The sequence below is a fragment of the Phaethon aethereus genome (assembly GCF_964289735.1).
Source record: "Phaethon aethereus genome assembly, chromosome: 2".
NCBI lineage: Eukaryota > Metazoa > Chordata > Aves > Phaethontiformes > Phaethontidae > Phaethon > Phaethon aethereus.
The window spans coordinates 131825204-131849542 of NC_138582.1; the positions used below are offsets into that span (position 1 = coordinate 131825204).

Below are 24339 nucleotides of genomic sequence, written 5' to 3' on the forward strand. Positions count from 1 at the left end.
CAAATTGGATGCTTAGAGAAGGCAGTTAGTTTAAAATTCATAAGGAAGAGACATTGTAATAGTGTAGTTTTTCCTTTCAGCTTCTTATATTGAACTTAGTGAAATGGTTAAAAAGAATATAAAGTTTAAAGGACATTCACAATGACATGGAGTTAATAATCTTCATAAAACCATATTTTTTGCTGCCTGGATTTCAGTTTTCAGAAGTATTTAAAATTTCTGTGGTAATACTTCACAGATACTTGTCTGCTGGCATATCTATCAGGGTTTGGGTTTTTTAAGTAATTAAATTTTCCGAAAGGCTATCTCTGTAGTGTTACAAAAGGAGTCGTAGTGATAACCTTTGGTATTTACTGTCTTGCATTTCTAATGTTTTTTCAACAACACTTTTTCTGAGGGCTTTTTTTTTGCTGCACATAATAGTACTTTAAACTGCTTCTTCCCTTAGTACCTTTAAACCTCATAGGAATTTAAATAGACCCCTGTGAAAGTAATGCTTGAGCCTCATTCATATGTTCAAGTTAGATCATTATTCCTATTAATGGCTTTAAGTGCTTAGATAGTAGATCAGCCTTTCGTGTTTTGAATTGCTTGTCATTTCTGCATAAATATATTTCAAGGTACAGTTCTATATGATCTTTCCCTTTTTTTTTTTTTAATTCAGAAGCAATATGTAATTTTTTTTTTTTATTATTTTTGGGTAGTAGAAAAGAAATTTCATTGGTTTTGGTAAGTTGAAAATATATACTGAGTTACTGGAAACAAACTGCAAAACTGGCTAGCATCTGGTAGCGTGAATTTTTCAAAAGGCTGCCTTATGACTTAGAAGTGCCTGTTATTATAACCATCTTTTACTCTTCCACCTTGTTGAAATGGTCGTCAAGACACATAAAGAAAAAAGTTCGTTAAATCATGGGAGAAAGTTACACTGTTTGATTACTCGCGTAGTACTCGCAGAACCATCAGTTACCCTCATCACGTCAGTTTGGATTTGATTATCATAGAAATGCATTGAATTACCAAACTGGAGCAATAGTAACTAAAGCTGATTCATTGTTATTGCTGTCAGTTGATGAGGACTGACTTACAAGCCATGTGAATGGGTAGAGTTATGCAAATATTGTTTTTATAACGGGGGAAGAAAAACGTAGAGCCGCCATTACAATGTGGGTGGTAGGATAGATGAGGATTTTTTTAATGCGTGTCTAATATCTTTTAGTTGTTGTTTCATTTTTTAATGAACAGTGCAAGCAGGATATACATTTTAAAATGTTTAATGTGTTTCCAAGGAAAGAAAATGAGACATTTCATACAAGATTAAGTCTGATTGCAGGAAACAATCTGGAAATTCCCAGCCTTAAATTTGACCCCAGACATCATCCTAGCCTTTGATATCTGCCACATCTTTAAATCTTCTCTCCTTTTGTGCACATGCAATATTTTGTTCTTTAAAATGCAACTCCTGTATCCTCCTCCAAAAACAAGGTTTCCAAGGAAGGAGGGTTATCTGCAGTTAAGTGGAAAATGAGAGGGTAAGACTATGGATACTCCAGTCTGTAATGGAATCGGGAGGGCAAAAATACAACATGTGCAACTGAAACAGCTGAAGACTAAGTCTATCAAAAACATAATGTACTCTCACCTGTGAATGACTATTTCGGAAGGATCATCGCGTAGTTCATTAAAACTATATTTACTACTAGCAGGGCTTAAGACGGTGGATTGGAATATAAGGCAACAGCCTATGAATGAATAAACCTTTAAAGCAAATACTTGGGAAGTATTTAGATCTTTTTTATACACTATATCTGATTATTATGCAGAAATTTGCCATTTTGTTTTCTCTTACACTAGAAATTATTTACTTTAAGCCATTTCTCTTCTAATTTTTATATATATATAAAAAAAAGGGCCTCTCTGTACCTCTCTGTCATTTTGGTTTCATCTGTATGCAAATTTTTTAACTTATAAATATTTACTTCCCCCTCCAAGTAATGTCCTTCAGGCTGCATTTGTTCAGTCAAGAGACTTCATGCATATACTGTGGTCTACACTTAATCAATGTTCAGTGGATTATTAGATCCAAAAAGGACGATTTTAGAACTACTGTAGGCAGCGTGTTTCAGTGACATAGTTTCACTGTGGCAGAGTTGGAGACTACCAAGTGGCTTCTGGTTTCAATATTAATTATATACATTTTAGTATAGGGGAACAGTTCTTTATTAATGGCCTCTGTTTTGAGCAGGGTGAAATTTAGAGCTAAAAAAGGCTCCGTATGCCATCTAGTGGCACTGTTCAGGTTGTCTCCCCAAATCTAATTCTTTGCTTAACACACTGCTAGTGATGCGTTCAGTTCAAAACGACAGCTATAGTTTCTCCTTACTATTTCGATTTTCTTTAAAAACATATCACTTCAGCTTGGAGGTGGTAAAATTCTATACCTGAGCTAAAGGAAGAAATCAGATGGGTATCTGAAATTTTCCAAGAATTATTGGTTTAGTTAGAAATGTTACCACGACAGCCAACAGCCCTATCGCTATGTGGAAGAACATTAATTTCTGTGAGCATGGTGTGGACCTACTAGTAACACTTGGTATTATTTTAAGTATTTTAAGGCTTCTTTTTTATGTAACTAGCCTTATTGCCTTTATAAACCAAGAAATCCTGGGAAAATAAGTTATTCTTTAAATACCTAATCTTTATTAATGAGCATTCTTCTTGTCTCTGCTTTAAATCTCTCAGAAAAAGTAGTCTTTAATTTTTTTTTTTAATTTTTTTTTTTAAGAGAAATCCAAGACCAGTGACTCACCAATTCCAGCAAAATTTAGATTATTACAAAGCACGTGGAGCAGACTTGATGAACAAAACCCGGTAAGCTATTTCTGAATATGCATTCACCAAACTAAGACCTTACAAATGTTTCATTAAGTCATTTTTATCCCAAACAGGAATTAGATAAGCAGTGTTAGAAGCACATGTGTTTATCTCATTACATTTATTTTTAATCTTTACCTTGCCTATTACTACATGAAAAATGCAATTTTTACAGATAGCGTTGTAGTCAGTTCGCTGGCATTTTTTTAAGGCTAAGGACATTCCTACACAATGACGTATATATTAAAAGCAGGGGGTAAAATGCTGCCAATGTGAGTTCTGTAGCTGATCTACTTCCAATAACGCATCTAATCGCGATCTGGAGTATCCATGTACCAGAAGCTGTATAAATTAAATTGAATTAATATAAATCCAGTTTGAAATAATTTTTACTAAACTTTTTTGCAGCATTCCTCCCTCGTTTTAGAAACGGTTTGTATCAAACTGCTTAAATTCCTTGTCGAGGCCATTTTACCGGGTGGTCACGAGTGTAGAGGTGCCCGTGCCCCAGCTGGGTGGCCATCAACAAGGGTGCTGATTGCTGGTGGGAGGTGGCTGCTGGTGGCTGCGGGGCAGGCCAGCACAAGTAGCGATGCCTTGCTTCAGCGTATACTGTCACAGGCAGTTTCATGGATTGCACGTGGCCCCAGCCATATACTGTGCCTGCTGAGATATAGGAACTCGCTGGCTTTTAGACCTTTGCACCTCTGTCAAATTCTGCTTAACTCAGTTACATTAAAAGCTAGATAAAATTAAAATGGAGTGGATTAAAAAGCTCTTAAAAACGGAGAAAGGAGCAGAAGTTAAAGCTGAGTAGAGTGACTGCAAAAGCAGCTTTTTTTTTGTTTTACCAGGCTTTGAAGTTGGGGAGGGGTGTCAAAAATTACTGCATTCTATTGCATTTTCTTAATGTTTTTACTTACTTATTCTTTTAATAAGTGGTCTCTCGAGTTGTCTAAACTTGAAAAATAAGTTATTTGAAAATTCCAAAAGAAACATTTTAAGGATTTTGAAAAAAATAAACAAGTCATAAAGCCCAAACAAGAATGATACCTGTTGGAAACCTAAATTCTAAGAAAACAAATGTCCATTAAATCTATGTAGGAATATAAATTCATTGCACACATATATACAGGATGTACACCAAAGGAGAGGAGAAATTATTTAGAATAATTCCGATAGAGGAATAACTGGGATACATTTATCTCAACACAGGAACATTTAGACTAGGTCAAATGTGGTAAATCTGTTTAAGATTGGACTAAAGAGAGAACTGGAAGATGTAACATTAGGAAAAGTTTCTGCAGTGAGCAGAGAGATGGATTAGATCAGCTGTCAGGTCTTTTTCATCTTTAGTTCCACAGGCTCAATGATATATTTAAAATATCTTGGCAAATCTCTAACATATTTTATCACATATAAAACTTTTTAATCCGTCATGTTAATATTTTTGTCTCTTATCTCCCATAATGGCTACTTACTGAAGAGAGAAATGCCTTTGAATAAGGCTTGCTTAAAACAAAACATTTTCATCTTAGCAGAAAACTGCAGAGATTGAATCATCTTCTTACTGCTAGTTTAAAAATACACCATTCATAGTCAAGGTCAATGATGCTTATTGTGATGAAACAAAATTGTTTGCTTCATAGATGGAATTCACGTCTCCTTGTTACTCATATTTTTAAACTGATGCCTTACTTTTCAGTGCATCTGCTGATAACTCTACAACATAATCAATCAGCATTTTTCTTGTAATTGTTCTGCATATCTGGTACATTTAGATGGCTAAAATGTAGACATTGATCCATGTTTAATGGCTGTAATCATCCTTTGCATTAATGTCAGACATTTAAATGGTAAGAAATACATGGTTCTTATTTTCCTGAACTTCAGCTCAGTTTTAACATACCTCCTCCTGAGATCTAGCACCTTTATATTGTTCATTTTCTGAAGCTGTGATTCAGAGAAACTGCACAATAAATTTTACTTAAGAATACTTTTATTAAGATCAGCTCTTGCAAGAAATTTAGATAACATCATTATTTATTTTTCATATATCCGTATGCGTTCTGAGCTGATCATTAGTAGTGTCGGATCATAGCAGAGCCAAATCACACATAGTTATTAGTTATTGCAATAACTATCTTTTCTAGTTCTTAAATAATTATAAAACATTACTGCATGTTTTTTTTTGAAGGTGTTTTTTAAAATCATATTTCAGACATAATGGCTTAGAGAAGACCTTTGGTGTTTTTTGTTCCTGTAAAGTGAAGTTTCTCAAAAAAGTCTTTTTCCAACCATCCTAAAGATGCAAATAAACTAACTTCTCCTGGTTTACATATATGTCAAAGCAGCAATTTAAACAGTGTTGAAGGAAAACTGGTACTTTTTATTAAGCAAAATATAGTTGAAAAAAAGAAACAAGAAAAAAATAAGCTGGTGGACACAAATACACAAGCCACTGTATAAGCTTTGTCTCATGTGTCTGTGGAGCATCATGATTCCAATGATGCAGTTAGCACAAAGCATCCAGTTGCTTTGTTGCTTGGGTAGCCTGTCGGAGAAAAAGATTTTACTTCCAGTAAATACAATTTTTTGTGCAAAGTTAAGGGGATTTTTAGTGATTGCCTAGACCTAGAGACGACACAAACCTAGGACTCAATGTGCAAGCCATTATCTTCTTTCTAAGGTGATGTTTCAGGTGACTGAGTGATGTATACCAATCTTGGTATATATTAGTTTCAGTAGACTGAGGGAAAAAAAATATGCCAAATATACTAAAGTTTGCATTCTCAATCTCAACCAAGTTATTATTGGTATGACCCCTGAAATCAGTGATGTAATTAGATTCATTGCAAACTGTTGAGAACTGATTAATATCTGCTAAGCCAGCATTTGACATTTCTGCTTCCACCTTCAAAGCTGTAATCTTCATTTTCTTTCTGGAATGGAGAAGATATTGAACAAAAGGCCTTGTGCTGGCTATTCTGATGCCACATACATGTGATGGAAGAGAAAAAAATCCCTATTTTTTCGTTAAGTGTCTCTGCAATACCTTGGGGCATTGATTAATAACTGAATCTGATAGGTAGTAGCAGAGTAAACTTCAATAGTAATAAACATTGTAGCATGTCCTCTTCTTTGAAGTCGTTAGGACCTATTCAGTTTGCGTTTGAAACCATTTGGGACTCCTGCAAGAGTATTTTATAGTTCTGGAGATGCTGTCTTTGTAGTGACTTTGTCAGCCATTCTCAGGTGGCTACAGAAAGATTTTTGTAATATCAACAGCGATCAGTAAAATGGGGAGAGACCCTGTAATCCTCATTCAGCAACCATTCCTTTCCAGTTTCCATAAATCGGGAAGCAGCACTTTGTCCCAGTCTCTGTGCTGCTGTTCCTCCTAAAAAATGCTACGTGCTGTCTTTCTTCATCACCAGTATATGGCAGAAGGGCCTCATACAGCTTGGGGCTATATTTCATGACTGTGCAGGCTCACATACTTTCTTCTGCTTTCTCTCATTTTAACTGTATCTATTCTAAACAACTCAGCTGTTGTTATTTTCTGGATATGTTCTATATGCATGCATGCGTTTATATTGTGTCTTAAAAAAACATATCTGGAGACAAATAGGGAAATGATATGAAAAGCAAAATCAAAATTCCTTTTCCAGGTGCTTGCACAAGTTACAAGTCACCCATATTAATTCATTTGTAATTTATTTTTAGTTAAAATTCCTCAAAACATTGCAAAACTGTATTTTTCCCCAGTACAATGATTGTATTGCTTATAATTACATGTATTCAAATTTTTTAAAGACAGCTATTTATAACACAGAAGTACAGGTCAGTAAAATAAAACCTCAGGAGTGGAAAGGTCTATGTGGTTGTGATACATTTCTGTGAAGGGTATTTCAGGCATTAATTATATAAAACAGGAAAATATTGCATGAATAAATAGGAATGGCTTTGCTGATCCCTGGGTTATGAGAACACTTCTGGGAATTAGAAGCTTCTTTGCCCTTTATTTTAGACAGATTAAATGGTTCGACAATTTCCTCATTCTTAATGTTGCATATAACTGAAGTGAATTAAATAGCCACTGTAGTTAAAAATAAAAAGTAACAATGATGAAGATCGTGATCCAGTATATGTGTTAAATCCTGCAACCATTCAGCCAAAATCACTTTTGAAATCAGGATTCCCTTTAAAAAGTGCATGGCTTGAAATGGCTGTGCTGGGCAGAAGGTAAAGTTAAAGCAAGAGACAGCTAGTTCTGCCAACCTAAAAATACAGTCTAGTGTTAGTTTTACTTGTTGAAATAAATGTTTGTGTTTGAGTTATTTTAAACATTTAAGATAATTTAATCTAGCAGAAGTAAATATTAAAGCAGTCTTTGAATAAAAGGTGCAAAAAGTCAGTTTTATTAAGTTTTCGATGCTTTAGAGCCTGGATTTCTTTTTGTCACTCTTTCATTTTTTTCATTTACAAAGGCAAATTAAGAAAATTCGTGCAAACTTGCTTTGTTTGGGGCTAGTCTGCATTTTTCAGGAAGAAAGGGCCAAAACAATTTGTCCACTACTGGTTGGGAAAAACTCGCACCCCATGCAGTCCCTGTGGTTCCTGTGTATATTCCAGTGCGACTGTGGTAAAACACCCTCTTTGTAATGATCCGATCTTGGATTTTTTTTCCCCCATTTTTGAAGAACAATGCATGCATTGCTCTGCCTGTCCAAACTGTTGGCAAGGACGTGATGATTTCTCCTCTTCTTTTTTCAGCGCCAGTGCTAAGGCTGCCCCACTGAACATTAACAAAGTCTCCAACAGCTTACTGAATTTTGGCCGAAAACTCATTGCTCCGGCTATGGCTTCAGGCGGGGCTGGGGCCGCTCCTGCCGGCGGGAGCAGCTTTCCCCCCCCTGCAATGCCCATCAGGAGCGCAGTGGAAGCCCCCCAGCACCACCACCACCACCAGTCACAGCAGCAGAGGATGATGAAGTCCGAAAGCATGCCAGTTCAGCTGGGCAAAGGTAAAAGTGAAACGTGTGGCAGTGCCGCGGCAGGGGGAAGCTTTGTCATATGTCTTAAGGACTGAAGAAAGTCCTTTTCTTGACTTGAAACCCTTGGTGGGTACATATTTGGACGAAACAGAAAACCCAGACTTTTTTTAAGCAGAACATACAACAGCATATTTACAATGTAATGAAGAATTATATGTTATCTCAAGAATGTACAAGTACTGTAGGAAGTTTTGAACCTTTAAAAAAGTATTAACCAGAAATTACATCACACACCAACAAACTATGACGTTACCATAAAAATTATCCAACTAATTTTTCAGTCTTTTAAATGCAACTTATTTTTAACTGTAAGACTAATTTCTTAAAGGTTTTCTCAAGTTATTGGTACAAATCCCATGCGTAACAATGTTAGCTAAATACAAATGAAGGAAGTTAGATCAATTACAGAGTGATTCTTAATAAATGAAGTACTATTCCTTTAGAATGTGTGGAGCTTATTTGAGAAGTTATTTGAACAATGGCATGTATTTGGCTTTTAATAATTTGTGACGGCCCTCCGCGCTTTCTCTATTTAGTAAATACTACTTCTTTTTCTTAAGTCTTTTTTTATATTTCTCAAGGGCACTTTATTCAAACAACAAAGTCCCAAGCTCACCTTCGGCAGTTGTTTCCTATACGCTGCCACGCTCAAGGTGTGTTACTGCTTTGCATCCTCAGCCAGCCTGTGGCAGTGTGTTCTTTGCAAGGACTATGTAGAGTGACATGGTATCTGCTGCTTCTAGCAACTCATCCTAAGTAACGGTTTTAAGTTGGAGGTTGCTGGTTGCCCTGAACCATTATGTAGGATTGCATCATATTTTTCACCAGATTTGAAAGAGAAGGGAAACAACACTTTGTAGCTGAAGTTGACGTTCTTTCTCTTTCTTGTGGCACCCATGGCGTCCAAAGTTAGTCCTTTCATGATGCATCGCATCCCCAGCAGACACCGAGGGAGCAGAATTGAAAGGTACAACCACTCTCTTGAAGCAGAGAGATACAGGCACTTCTGCAAGGGCCACTGCAGCTGCTTGGCAAAATCCAGGGGGGATGCAGCTTCGTTCAGAATCGTAGAATAATCTCAGGAATTGCTCCAGCAAGGGTGTTACAGTGCAAACGTGAAACTGAAACACAGTGAATCCTTGATGCAAATCCTGTACGCAACAATGGAAGTAAAATTAGGTGTGCAACGAAATTGTTTCTACAATTTTGGTGGGGCTCTTTTGTTTGCTTTTCCAAAAAAGTTTTCCATAGATCCCTTATCACATTATTCTTTTTTTTACCTTTTGGGTTGAAAAAAGGTCCTCGGGTTATTATTTCCTTTCCCTGCTTAATATAAAAAAAGTATACAATTTGAAGCAACTTCTATAAGTGGAATCGACTGTAGCTTAATCTTGATCTAGCGGGTCAAGGACGACCCTGTTTACGCTTGTATGTGCCAACTAACATGTTGCATCATCCAGAAGTGCACCTGACACTTTCTGTACAAGAATCAGAATAAAAAATTGTAGTTATGTTTGGTCATTGTCATATATGGGCTGTGCCCATATTTCTGTATTGACAGGAATATGGAGATTTGGTGAAGTGATCAAGAAATTATGCAAATTTATGATGTAGGGCACAAAGAATTTTCATGGTAAGAGGAAATAAAACATAATGCAATGCTTTGGTACCTGCAGCTTCCTGTCACCCTATTCTGTCTATCCATATTTGGAATACACTTGCAGAAGTAATTTAAAGGCAACAAAATGTAAATATACTTCTTTTTAATCAGTTGAGATGACAGTGAGTTTTGTTTTACATATTATCGCCATGCTTGTTGTTCCAGACCTGTACCGTTATCAATATATCGCCTGTAGTTGGATAGACATTATAAATGACAGCAGCTAACTACATTTGCAAGTGCCGTAATTTGTATTTTTAAAGAGAAACACAAATAGCAAAGGAAATATAAAGTCTCTTAGAGGTTGCCCAGTGAAGTAAGTTTAAATGTAGGAATAGCTTAGCAAAAAAAGATATCCATATTTGTAATGACACTGTGGCAGAGACAGAGGAAAAAGACCCTTTTGGAGCATGCAGACTCCTTTGTACACAACTCTGCACCATCTCCATCTCACCTTAAAAGTGAGAATAAGTCTGTCCACTTCTGTGCAGAAGGACGGTATCACCACCTCAAGAAAGTGGTGTACAGCATCTCCAGTGCCTGAGGGCGCTCCCCACAGCTCCGAGAAGTTGCAGGTACTTCTATACCAGGCACTGAGATCTAGGATTTAGAATATATCCATACCCTGTGAAGGTCTCATTCCACTCCTGTTTGTGCTGACCTTTTTACATGCCTTTTTACTTTCTGCACTGGCTTTTTTCAAACTCTGGATTCCCTTCTGGCTATTTGGTATGGTTTGTAACTACAAGGCTCCCAGGTTACTGACTAGTTGTCACTAATTGTCTTACGTTCCTGATCTTCACTGTTTTCAGCTCTCCTCAACCTCCTGGAGCTTGTTCATTTAGCTGGGGTAGGCAGAGGCATGGATTCAGGATTTAAATTGATAGACATTTGCACTTCCAGTTGATCTAACGCTCACAGATGCTCAGTTGGACAGTACAGACCGAAGTGCTGTAAATCTGATAGGCATGAAGTCATGAGTTATCTGTTTTTCTCGTATTGTATTAGTCCTTTCAGGTTTTGAATGCTCAAGTAGTGCTCATAATTTAAATTGATATGTAGAGGGTTATAAGTTTGAAGAGGTTAAATTAATTGCCTTATCTACTTTTTTATTAAGTGTAAAGAAGTCCTTGGTAACAAAATGTCTTGCAGGACTGGCAAAATAATCCTATCCCAGCTTTAACAGCTCTGTTTCGACAGTTACCACTCACAAACCAGCAGCAATGACAGGTGTCATTTGTGCTGCCACCTCCAGGGGTAGCTTGTGCTGTACTCTAGATGAGGGATGGTTGGTTTACATAATCGATAGTAATTATTTCTCACTCTGAAGGGTTGGTACTTGCTGAACTTCCTCAAGAAAACACACATATAATTTAGATAACGTAAACAGAAAACCAGCAGACTAATATTAAAAAAAAAAAGAAACATAATTGCAAGCCTCTAATTCCAGATGAGTCTTCAGCATTACAAATCACAGTTGAACAAAGTTATCCAGACACCTAGTTGGAAATTCAGTTCCTCCTAATAATATATCTAATCCCATTCAGCCTGTCCTCAGCACAGAAGAAGATCGGGCATCGTTACTGATTACTTATGCAAGGTAGCCTGCTAGTAGAAAAGGGATTAAAATATTCACTTGATCCTACACAATGAAGGAATTGGCACAGAGATTGAATTCAAATCTTGAGTTCATTGGATTGTTAGTTGAGTTCATTGCCTTGAAAGACAAAAATATTGATAATAAAAAATATAATAGAAAAATGTGGAAAAAAAGCAGAATTATTGCCCTTTGTGTTCCACTGGATTCTTGAGTTTCAGAAAATGGATACTCTTTGATTACCAAATGGCGGTGTGTTGCCAGAAAAAAAGCATTTCTCTTTCCCTTCTTCCCTGGTAGTGCCAGATGCAGTTTTCCTTCTAGGTCCTTTCAATACTGAAACCCAAAAGGCTTTTGATTCAAATGCCGCTTTATCACAAGGACACTTTAGAGGACCAGTTTGAAGATGAAGTTCTGCCAAAACTGTGATCTGCTATTTAAAGAGTTTCCAGACTAGTGTTTGTTTTTATGAGTTGATACTTCTGCCATATTTATTGTAACACAAACAGAATTTCCACAGTCACTGCGTATGCCCTAAAGAAATGATCTCCATATTTAGAATTATTTATGAACTGTGTCTAGAAAATGAGTATGCTTTTTCAGAAGGAAAAAGAAGTAGTCCTTACTGATAGCAGAACTGAATAAAAATCAAAGGAATAAAACACTGATTAACAAATGCTTTTTTTCCTTTTAAAAAAACGTATACATATTCTTAAGCAATTATGGAATTTTATTGACAGTAAGAATGTGATGCTCCCAAACTAGCGGAATGACACTGTCAGCGTGAAGTACCAGAAGCAAAATGGGTTTGATTGTTTGTTTTCATTTAGATTTTGATACAAATGAGTCTCTTAAAAACACTGCTTTTTCGCAGGTGTCTGAATGCGGCGTATAATGCACTGATTGTTAAAACTTCCCATTTCCTTTTGCCTGCTCTTACACCGCCCTCTTACAATGTCGTTTTGTGTTCAAAGCAGGGTCTTGCCAGCTAAAAACCCCAACGTTGCAGCTCTTTACGTCGGTGACATTTGTTGGGGAAACCTTCTAACGCTGCTGTTTGTTTACCAGGCGAGGCGGGCGCAGGCAGCGATGCTGCGGTGCCGGGCCCCGGGCAGCATCCCCCTGCCCTCCCAGGTACAGCTGCTGCGGCGACTGCGGGTCGTTCTTGTGCCTGCAAGCGTTACCCTCCGGCTGCCCAGCCACCCCCGTGGGTTTTTCCATGCGTGGCATCTCCATTCACCACCATTGTCCATCCACCGAGTGGCACTGTTGTGTAGAGAGAAAAAAGCGGCTTCACCTCATCGCTCACTGCCTGTGCCGTGTGTGGCCACGTTCGCTGTACGCCAGCGTCCGCCTTCGTTAAAAACGTGGTTTTGCCTTGTATGTGTAGTCCATTCCACACTTCGGCATGTGGGGCGATTGGGCCATCAGTGCCTCGTTTAGTTGCGTTACTTCCCCGTTGTTACATTTGAGGCAGGTTTTTTGAGTTGAACATCTACTTTAAAGCTCTCAACTAAAGAGGAGCTTACCTGCCTGGACCTGAAATAATAAGTATATGGATTTGTGTGATGAGGTGGTTTGAATAAATTTTAAAAGTCCTGGAAGCCTTTGTTCCAATTTCAGTGTAGGAGAAAAAGGGAAACTAATTTATCCGAAATTTAAAAGTTTTATAAAACTCATATCATTCTTTTTGCAAATTTTAATACTCCACATCCTGACTATGGCAAATACAGAGTAATAGATGAGCAGTTCGGAATGGTTTTGAATTATAGATCGTGCCTTACTTCTGTTCTTCTTGGTATCTTTGTCCTTGCTCTCCTTATAACTATGAAAGCTATTCTTTTCCTCTGCCAAACAGAATGAGCTATCAGTTTTGGATGCCTTTTGTGCGTCTTCCTCTGATTTTTCATATATTTTGGTAGAGACGTCCAAAGTTCATGGGTATCTCCCCTATAACTCAATTCAAACTTAGGAAGACCTGAAGCTTGCTTTTCTTTCATTGTAGAACTTCTCCACTCCTCTCATCATCATCTTTTACTTTATTGTAAGTCCTTATTATCCATCACATTACATTTAAACGTTCTTCCTTCTTTTCAAGACATTGCATGTCTCCACCCTCTGCCCTGCCCACGACACCAACGGTTCGATCCCTTTTCCCACTACCACATCCGTGTATTTTCCGAATGGTTTTGAGACAGAACGTTTGTCACCCGAGGGTCAGCCCCAGTATCATTAGCAACAGGCAAGTAGTGAGCCACGTAGACGCCAGCACATGGAGGTAACGCTGCTCCTTTTTGCCTCAGAAGTGGGTGTATTTTTAGTACATAAAATCCTGTGCATCGCTACTGTGAACTATTTATGCGTTTTAGTGTGCATATATATATTTTTGAGACATCCTACGCAGTAATGTATTCTGACTACTGCTTACGTCAGGTATGCTCAGCTATTTGTTCTGTGTGCGTCGTAAGCATTTATTTGATTTCCATGCTTGGAGTTTCTTCAACCTGTTTATATAGACTTTAGGACCTTCTGGTGTATGCTTAGATGGTCAGAGATTAGATTTCTCTAATCTCCTTTTAAGGAGGCATAATGTATTTATCTGAGATTGATAGAATAAGCAGAGGAAAATGAGAGTTTTGATTTAGTGATGTTCTCAGGTTGCTGATTAAGCTGCTAAGAAGAAGAAGATGAGTTTGGTTAGTTATTAACTGTAGTTTATTGCATCACTTTATACATGGAGGATAAGAGTTCTGTTCTTTTTTTTTTTTTTTCCTGAGGAATAATCCAAAATCAGAAGCTCTCTCGAATGACCTTCTCATTAAGCTATTGAGTCAGGAGAATGTACCACACTGCTTATTAAAAGAGATGCGGAATCAGTAAGACACACAACAGAGAAGTCAGAAACAGCATTTTGTGTAATCCTTCCAAGATCCTGAAATCTCTGCACTGGTGCTGCAGTGTTATTTCCAAAGTTTCATGAGGTGCACACATATCATGCACACACATGAAAGACATCAAAAGCATCATGGTGACTTCAGTCAACTGCTCTTCCAGCAGTTCCACTAAACTTCTGTGTTGGCAAAATGATAGGTGGCTTTTTTGTTACAGTAGGGCAAACATGTATGATTGGTGTGACTTGTCTTTCAGCTTTCTCATTTGCAGTTGTGAAAATGATGACTCCTCTGGAAATCAGAAAAGCATATTACTATCCAAGAACTCTGCTTTATGACTTGCAACACATTGTAATTATTCATAGGTGCTGTTCTTTCTGTCTTGCTTAATTTTTAATCACATCCCCAAATAATCCATGTCACAGTGCTGTTCACAGTGTTGGAGTCAGAATAAAAATTTAGTGTTTCCTGCTGATTTCTCAGATTTGCTTATTCATGCACAAGGATTAGGTGCATCCTAAGCTTTCTTCTTACCTGGATATAAAACATACAGAAATAGTATTCTTACCACTTCTGGTTTACTGCATCTCTATGTTAGTTTCATTACATATTGTTTTGCTTTTATTTTTCATCTTCATTATACTTTATAGTCCATAAGAACCAGGTTAGTCTGGTTCAAAGCTATTGGTGTTATTTGAGCAAATTCTATTTTAGGACAGTTGTATTGTTCTGTCCGCAAAATCCCAGCTATACATATTTCTTCTCTTGTGTGGGTATGCACGTAGTTGCATATTCCATTCCTCTGAACTGTGATCCATCTTTTGAAGTGTAGCTGTTTAGTAAGGAAAGCAGCGGCCATAAGGATCGTTCACTGTCTTTTCAATTTCCTATTATATTTTGGACTTTTTTTCCTTAGAGCTGAAAGTCAGAATATAGGAAAAAAAATCCTTAAAAGCCATTTTTCCTTCACTTTACCAATCTGTATTATTTCATGTGCATGGGTTCCTCAAATATATTTAAGATATCCCTCTCTCATTGTTATCTATGAAATTTTACCACATAATCTGCTTATTTGCAGGTGAAGTGGGTTAAGCGCAGGTCATGCAGTGGAGGAGTATGTGAAAAACATTCATTGCTCCTTGTTTAACTTTTTGGTTTTGTTTTTTTTTATTCTTAATCCTATGTGGAAGATATCTTCTTATTACTAGGATGGGAAAGAGAACCTATTTAGTCTGATTTATACATAATAAAATATTTTTTCATTGTACTTTACTCTGTCTACCAAATAGATTTTTTTATGTTTGCCATTTATATTGGCTGCTCTGGTTTAGCTGTGTGAATTTCTTTTATTTGCTAAAATATGTAATTTCATCTGTTCCAAAACTATTTTTAAGTTTTACCTACTGTAAAACCGCACTTCCATTGTAAATTGCCACTGTGAAATGCATAAAAAGTCATCTTCTTACATAAAGGCAACTGTAAGGATAATGGTGTTGCCAAGTGACATGATTTTATCCTAAAATTAGAAATCTTTTGAAAAGTTCCTTGTGACTGAATTATTTCTGCTGCTTTCTGTGCAGTGTTTTTTCCTCTTCCACCTCTAGAATTATTTACAGAATTGGAGATTCATGTTCACCTGATGAATGCATATCCCATTTTTCTATAAAATGCAAAAGCAAAAGTTAAGTGAGATCTACAGCCTCCATCTCCTGTACTTTAAGGAAGCTGTTCAGACTAAGTGGTAGGTAGTAAGTGACTGGAGGAGGGCTGGGAAAGACAGAAAAATGCAGTTGAATGAAATTGGTGGGAAGGAAAGAATATATAAAGGAAAAAGCTGGAATAAGGAAGTTGCAGAAACAGAAGAGGCTATGTGGAGGGGCCAGACAAAGGAAGGTCAGCAGGAGTATGAGAAGCAGGACATAAAATATAGGAGGGTAATGGGAGAGATGAGCAAAATAAGGCAGCAGAGGATGAAGGACAAGGTGGAAAGCAGTTTATATGCCTATTTTCTTCCAGAAAATGTTGAGAATATTAAACTCAGATCCTTTCTTGGGTTTTGTCCTTTTTGGTCTGTTTTATCACATGTGATATTTTATTCTTTGCTATTTCAGTCTCTTTGCAATTAACAGTGTTCTTCCTAAGAGGACATTTTAAATAGATCTGTATTTATTCCCTTAAGAAAACGTGAATTGCTGGTTTCATGTAGCTGTGGCTGTGCAATATATGCTGCGCAGGTCGAACACCGCAGGGAACTTGGCTCGTGCTTTGTCTGCCCCCGGCAGGTGGCCAAGCATGGCACTGCTGACTTCCACACCGCTTCGAGGGCAGTTACCAGTCTAGATCTTAAATCATTGAATTAAGATGCTTCTCTATGAGTCGGTTTTGCTGGTTGTTTCCTTTTGTTTAAAATGTTTGATCTCAACAGAGCTGGTCTCCTTTTATATCTAAATCTGAATGTCTCTCTGTATTTTCTGCAGCCTTTTCTGCCTCTTATTTTCTTTCATTTCTTTGTCTTTTAGTTTTCTTCTATTTCTCTAGAAACCTGTATCATGGGGGAAGACCACAGCACATAATGAAGGGGACTAACCCATTCCAGAAAAGGAGTTAGTTATTTAATTTCAGAATTGGTGGTGCATCCACAATGAGAAAATGCTAAATACCTTGTAATGTCTGTGCAATAATATGTGGCATATCTGGGAGCAAAACTGGCGGAGAGGGTGGAAGCAGCTCAGAGCAAAGAAGGATGAACCACTGTCATCTGCGAGGGAGGTGGTTTCAAATTCGATCACAACCTTCTAAAGGAGATGAAGCTGCACCTGTGACATCTTAATGATTTTGTTTCAGAGGATCATTCTTGATGCTATAGATGGTAGCATGAAAAGTACACCAAAAACAAAGGAAAGGAAAAATGGAGAACGTAAACAGACTCATCAGAATAGTCGACAAAACAAGAAAAGGGAAGAATTCTAGAGCTTTAGTTTTACATGCTATTTTACTTTTTTTCAGAATGGAAAATTGTAGAATTGCATTGGGTCGCTCTGGATTGACTTCCTCATACACATAATAGAAAGGTTTTTTAAAACTAGCATCTGTCCTAATGCAACATTTTCTTAATGAAAGTTAATGAAAAATGACATGTAATTGTTTTTTTTTCATCTGGCGCTAATCAAAGTAAAATTTTAAGTTAAATATTTCAAAACACCTTATGGGCTTCAACTGGAAGAAATGGTCCTTATCAAAGATTGCCTGGCTGCATACAATGTCATGGTGAGACAGCCCAGGCATCTACCAAGATGTCTTTGCTATGACAACATTAGATTCCTTTGAAAAGCTGCATGAAATGGCAATAAGTAACTATTGAGTAGACTTCATCAAAATGTCTGTTCAGTGGAGATAGATAGCCTTAAAATTTGAAGCAAGAGGACTTACATTCTTTCCAGAACTTAGTTTACTTTTCAAGTCTAGACATTGTCATCTAGATGTTCAGTGTCCAACCCATTCCTGGAATCTGATGTTCTTGTTCTTAGCTTTCTTTACTGAGTTTTATAGGTTTTTTGTTGAGAGAAAAAGGATTTCCTTTGCGGTGCTTGATGACATCAGATTTTTTTTTTTATTATGAGATGGTGCTTTTACTCATTATGATGCACAAGCAAGAGAAGGTCCTCAGTCTGGATATAATAGGGTGTAGATAGATAGATAGATATTGTTTAGCATATGTATATATACACACACTAGATAGTGTGTGTTTGTGTCTATATCTATCTATACACTAAGTTTTTGTGTTTTTCTGTCATACAAATATTTAAGTTCCACGTATGTCAGAATAGTCTTTCAATCTCACAGTGCATGCTGACACACTTCAACATTTCATTCTGTGTTGAGCTATCGGTGAATCTCAGTGAATGTCAATTAAGAGGAGGAAGTATTTACAAAGAAAAGAAACTGCCCATCGATTAATTCTTTTGTCAATTTATACTTGCTTTGCAGGCCAAAGTTCAAAAAACATCAGTTCATCTCCAAGCATAGAGAGCTTGTCTGGAGGACGTGAATTTACAGGATCTCCACCTTTGTCTGCATCAAAAAAGGATTCCTTTTTCAGTACAATCTCCCGCTCCCGTTCCCAAAGCAAAACTATGAGCAGGAAAGAGTCGGTGGGTTCTTTAACTTTTTACGCTATTTTAGTGTCACACTGCATTACTTGTTAGAGGCAATCATTTCTCCCATTCATTAAGCACTTGCACTTGGAAATGTTTCCCTAAGCACACAGTAATGGCAAGAGCAGGAATAAGCTATTTGAATTGTTTCTGTTGAGTAACATCTCCATTATGGCTTCCATCCCATAATCCTACCTGAATTGAAACTGTGAAAGCGCCTGTTGCCTCCAAGAAAGAGGAGAGAAGTCCTGTAAGTTTATTTGCTTTGTTAGACTTTTGGTGTAGTCCTGCAGTTAATAAACAGTTCGGTGGGAAGCACGAATGCTCAGCAGATCCAAACATGTCCATCTGTTGTCCCTGCAGTTCCTTTATATATCAGAGGTTTCCCAGTGTCTGTAGCATCTGTAGTCTGCAGTCACAGTTCTATTTCTTGCGCAGCTCTGACCTTCCATTTGGCCACAAGAAACTATTATTTAAACAGATTGTTCTCATCCAAGAAAATCAGCCCTTATCATGGGTGTGTTCCAAAGAAATTCTCATGCCATCAAAGATATTTTAGGAGCATTACTTTGATAAACCTCATACGCTGTGGAGCAGGAGGATTTGTGTTTATTTTATATACATGTTTCCCATTGTCTTTCTGCTGATTAGAAACCAGTTACATAATAGATGGAAAAAATTGTATTTTTTGTAAGGTGAAGACATAGTGGTTTTCTCCATTCCATTTTCACAAATGTATGTTCATGTAACTTCCTATTGATTTCAATAAATAGGAATTGTAATATCAATATTGCTATATTTCAGCATTCTTCAGGTGTTCCAAGCTGAATATTGTGCAGTAATTTAATCTGAACATCTCAGCATTTTTGTCTTTAAACAGCAGAATCTTTATTAAGTCACATCATATATTCAATTTGATATTTAAAATCGTCTAATGAAACGCACAACTTTGCGCAACTTTCTTCAGTTTTTGTTACTGAGAGGGTTTAACTCTTGTTCCACATGCTTTAATGTTTTCTAAAGCAAAGCTGTGTTTTGTGGTTAGTCAACAAGAAGCTATAATTTTGGTTTGTGTCCCTTTAAGACGGATTGAATTTAAAGCTAAAACAACAACTTAATATCTCTCTGCTTGTCCTCATGAGTTGAAGAAAAATAAATATACCAATATTGAACATTTCTTTTTATGTGGTTTAAAAAGGTTTAAATCCAGCTTTCATTTGCAGCTTTTGTCCAGGCCAGAACTTGGGGTTTTTGCATTAGTAAAGTTTAAGAATAATTCCTCCCTAGTTCTGTAAGAGAATACATAGAATAATTTGCCATTATAATATTCATACTCAGTTAGAATCCATTAATGATTAACATGTTTTTCAGGTAAATAATTTCCCAAATCTGTGGTATTTTATTAATTTTTTTCAAGGATTGTGGACAAAGAAGTATTGATTGGAACAGATTTGTAGTCCTTATGATAATTTTCAGTAGATTGGTAATTGTGATAAGCTAAGCAGAGCATAAATTTTAGAAGAAATCTTTGAACAGTGATATATAATTTATATTATAGTATTTTATGATTAAATAGCTGGAAAAGGTTTTAGGCTAGCAAAATCTACTTCCTTATGTTCAGTTTTTGACTGACCTTTAATATCGGGAAACGGAATTTGTAGCAGCTCCAAGAGGAAAAGGTTTGTTTAAATCTGTTCTCTATTGCTCAAGACAAGTTCGGTTTTTGTTTTCCTGTGAATTTCATGATACCTCATTTTCCACATAGAGAAGAAATCCCCAAAGAGCTCATCCTGAGGTCTGAAAATAGTTGCATCAGAATTCTCCAGTCTTACAGTTCCTTCATTTACAGCTGTTTGCTGGAGGCAAAAGAAGGCTCGAAAACACAGAAGATTCGCATCTTTGTTTTATTTATAAAGCTGAACTGTTTTACATTTTTACTCTAGTAATTATAACAGATTATGTTGTTAAGTATTGAGGAAATCACCTTTGCTGGAACATGGCCACGCATCAATCACTTTATAAAAAGATGGTTTTAAAATCAGTCATACTTGGTGTAACGGATGAAAGAGAATCCATTTCCCCTTCATCTTTGTGCTTGTCATTAATGCCCTTCCCAAGCAAGGTGGAAATGGAATGCATACATAAAAATGTCCTTCAACGGGGAGGTAAAAAAAGTGATTTTCACAGACCAGAGGACATTACTGTAACATTGTCATGTCATGAACAGGAATGTCATCATCGCAGGTCACACCTGGAGTGCTATGTCCAGTTCTGGGCTCCCCAGTACAAGACAGATACGGACATACTGGAGAGAGTCGAGCAAAGGGCCACAAAGGTGATGAAGGGACTGTGGCACCTCTCCTCTGAGGAAAGGCTGAGAGAGCTGGGACTGCTCAGCCCGGTCTCAGGGGGATCTTATCAGTGTGTGTAAATACCTGAAGGGAAGGTGCAAAGAGGACGGAGCCAGGCTCTTTTCAGTGGTGCCCTGCGAGAGGACCAGAGGCAGTGGGCACAAACGGAAACAGAGGAGGCTCCATCTGAACGTCAGGAAACATTTTTTCACTGTGAGGGCGACTGAGCAGTGGCACAGGTTGCCCAAGGAGGTTATGGAGTCTCCATCCTTGGAGATGTTCAAAACCCCTCTGAACACGGTCCTGGGTAGCCTGCTGCTCTAGGTGGCCCTGCTTGAGCAGGGGATTGAACAAGATGAGTTCAGAGGTGCTTTACAACCTCAACCATTCTGGGATTCTGTGATGAGATAAACTGAAATGTGACTTGTCTAAATTCTTTCTTTCCCAAAGCTGACCCAACAAGTTGGACTTTCTCTGGGAGGGTTGTGGGCAAAATTGATACTTAACTTGATTCATTGCCTCCAGGATGTGTCCATTTCTCATATTAAGGACTTCTTAAGATAGTAACATTTGTGTTATATTTAGTCTTCTAGATCTTTTTTTCCTCTCAATGCAAAGATCAATGGAATGACTTTTTTACTGCTGTTGTCAGAAACAGATGTCCCCGTTTTATTTAGGTAAGGAAGTGAATCTACAGCCTCAGGGCTGAATGCACAATATCAGATCATGTTTTGGCAACCCATGGCAGCCTGATGTTTTTCACATTACTGCTGAGTGGCACTCAGCTGTATGTTAACGTGAGGCCCACCAAATGTGTTTGAAAGTCTGTTTTGTGCTCAGTAGTGAGATTATTCCTTACCCCTTTATATAGTTTGCCACTTTCTGACAGGAATTACTTAGGATGCAGTTTCTGGAGCTGTCTTCCCATAAACAAGAACAGGAACTTTTAATATATAATGCACTCCAGTGCATTATATCTTCTGGCTGGGTCAGTCTTGCTGGAATAAAGTCCTAGAAAATTTCCTCTCGTAGCCTGCTTACTGCCCTCTCCTTTTCGGCAGAGTTGGGAAATTGGGTGCATTTGTGGTCCATTTATTTCTCATTATGTTTCATTTACATCTCCAGCAACCGTTAAGAACAGTCTACCCCTCTTTTTGGCAAATAGCAAAGCTGCTTAGACATTGATTCTGGCAAATATGGTTGGCTGCTCTCAGTTTCTGGCAGAATATTCTGTAAATTGCTTTCAGCCATAGAGATGTGCCAGACAGGGGACTTTTGATTCAAACAGTATAAACATTTTTAAAACTTTCATTAAAACACAGGAGAAAGATGGTTTTGACTGTAAAGGAAGTTTTGATTTGGAGAAACTGTATATTTTAATAAGCAAATTTCTACATAAAAGGTTTCAAGTTAAGAAAAATCAAATTATCCATTTGGAAGATATGTTAACTAAAAAATTCCCAAGAAGGAAGTTGGGAAATAACTTTTTTCCCCCCAGGGAAAATCTGGAGCAGTTTATTTTCTTTACCAAAATAATTTACAAACATGGTTAATCAGAATCCTAATTTCTTATAAAAAAAAAATCCTGAGCAAAAGCATCATGCATCATGCTGGTATTGATTGCACAGGCTTTTTAATTAAATCAACTTTGACAACATATTGTCCCCACAAGCAGGTGTAAACAACTATTACTGTCTGTGATTTACATAGCTAGTCTGACTGATTTGAAGTTAGTTATGAGAACCCATACAGGTTAGAAAATTAATGTATACTATTATTTTCAATTAAATAGGCATCTGCTCTGCTGATTTAGGAACCTGATTTTAAGCATACAAACTTGACAATTTTGCTCAAGTAGAAGTGGTATACAAAAATCAAAGAGGTAATAAAATATATACTAGACAACCACACAAAAAAAAGTCATGCATGCAAAAATTCCTTTGAAGAAGAACATAGCATGCCTTTTGCGCGTGGTACACATCTTGGAGACTTTTTTTATTCCCATATATCTTTTCTCTGACGAAGATTTTTTAAATCTTTAAAAGATTTTGAGCAAAATCCTTTTCAGTCCATACTTACCAATGCCAAACATTTATTTGGAAATACAAGTGCTATGATGAAATGTCCTTTTTTAGTTAAGCATCATAAAATGTGCCCAGAATAAGTTAGCATCTGTGTACAACAGCCAATTCCTTGATCGGTATGTTGGATTTGTTAGGCCTAAAGTTAAAGACATGATGCTTGTTCTCAGTGCGATTAAGTTTAACAAACTTCAGTGCTTTTACATTTAATTGCAGTTAATACCGGAGGACACTTGTCTTCCTTATTCTGATGTGCTAGGCCGATTCAGACGCCTGAAAAATGCAATTTATTTAGTACTTCAGTGCTTGTCTAATTTTAGGGATAGATGAAAAGAACATTAAATCTGAGATGCTGCCAGGTCGCGTGAACAGAGTTCATAGAAAAACCTCTGAGATATTTTGGAAGTGTGATTCTTTTCTCCGTTGCCTTCCTCAGGCTCCCACAACATGCTGTAACTCAAATGAAAGAGCTGAAAACAGTACAAGGAAAAATAAGCTGCCTTTTCAAGTTTTTTATTAGAAATACTTGCAAGTTTCATATAATTTAGTAAAACGACAGCTGTATGCATGAGTGGCAGCTTTGAATCCTAACACTCCTTATCTTTTTTGGAGTGATTAATTTCAAGGAAAAGAAACTGTACTGTGATAAAAACAGGAAGTTAATTGCTTAGAAAAAAAGATGAATAAAAACCCAAGTGGCTCTGCAGTGCTTTTTCTGTCATATTATGAGCAATAAACATGTATACAGAGCAGATCTGTGGGGCCATTTGGAAGATTTTAAAAATGTCAATGTAAACTGTTGTCTTTTTCTGGTACAAGAAATTATACCAGCTCAATTATACTTGCCAGTAACTTCTGCACAGGAGTAAATTAGAATGATATCGTTTGAAAGAAGGCAGTAAGAACTTTTAAAATTATTGGGCAGCCCTTTAAAACTGTCAGGGAGAATTTAAAACATACCAAACTCATGAATGAATGAGACTATCAGCAATGTTTACAAAAGGATCGAAGTGACTTGGGAGCCAAGGGGTGTGATCCTTCACAGCAAACACGTTACCAGCAGCAGGTACAGGGCTTGCTCTGTGCATCCTCTTCCCATACATTAATTGTGAAGTTAATGTTTCAGCATCCCAGTGGCAAAGGAAAATATATCTGAGGATCTGTGTTGCTGGTTTGAGCTACCCTTTTTCCCTTTTCAATGGAAATCTCATCCCTTCATCCTGCTCTTTTAAGATAACACCACAAAATTACTGTCTATTTCTGTGAAGAGCTGAGAAACCTGCACTGAACTCTCAACAAAAACATGGAGGTGGATGAGAAACATCTCTCTAAATCGAGCTATTGTTTTAGTTGGGGTTTTTTGGAGCGGAAAGGGTTTCTGTGTTTGGAAGATTTTTTTCCCACTGAAGTAAATTGTAGGTGTGTGCTTAATAGCTTGAGTCTTATTTTTGTCTGTGTTTGGTTAAATCGAATTATTCCCTATAGAAACAACAAAACTTGTACTTCTATTCTTTTAACAATGTGGTATAAATGGTGTATATTTACAGTCCCTTCATAATCACTATACTTAAGTTTTACCCTCCTTAAACTCTGAACAATGTAATCAGAGATTCTAAAAACCCGAAATAATAAGATCCTGCTCTGGTCTGCATCCTCAGTCGTGTTAGGAATCAT

At 37.1% G+C, this 24339-nt stretch overlaps 1 protein-coding gene across 1 annotated transcript in view; it reads left to right on the forward strand.

The window, feature by feature from the left end:
- TBC1D5 (TBC1 domain family member 5) overlaps positions 1–24339 on the forward strand; it is a gene marked incomplete at its 3' end in the record, with an annotated part of 190419 nt that overhangs the window by 127759 nt on the left and 38321 nt on the right. The window contains exons 14-16 of the mRNA XM_082014562.1: positions 2786–2871; positions 7651–7901; positions 18067–18230. Coding sequence (XP_081870688.1) covers positions 2786–2871; positions 7651–7901; positions 18067–18230 — 501 coding nt within the window. The remainder of the gene's footprint in view (positions 1–2785; positions 2872–7650; positions 7902–18066; positions 18231–24339) is intronic.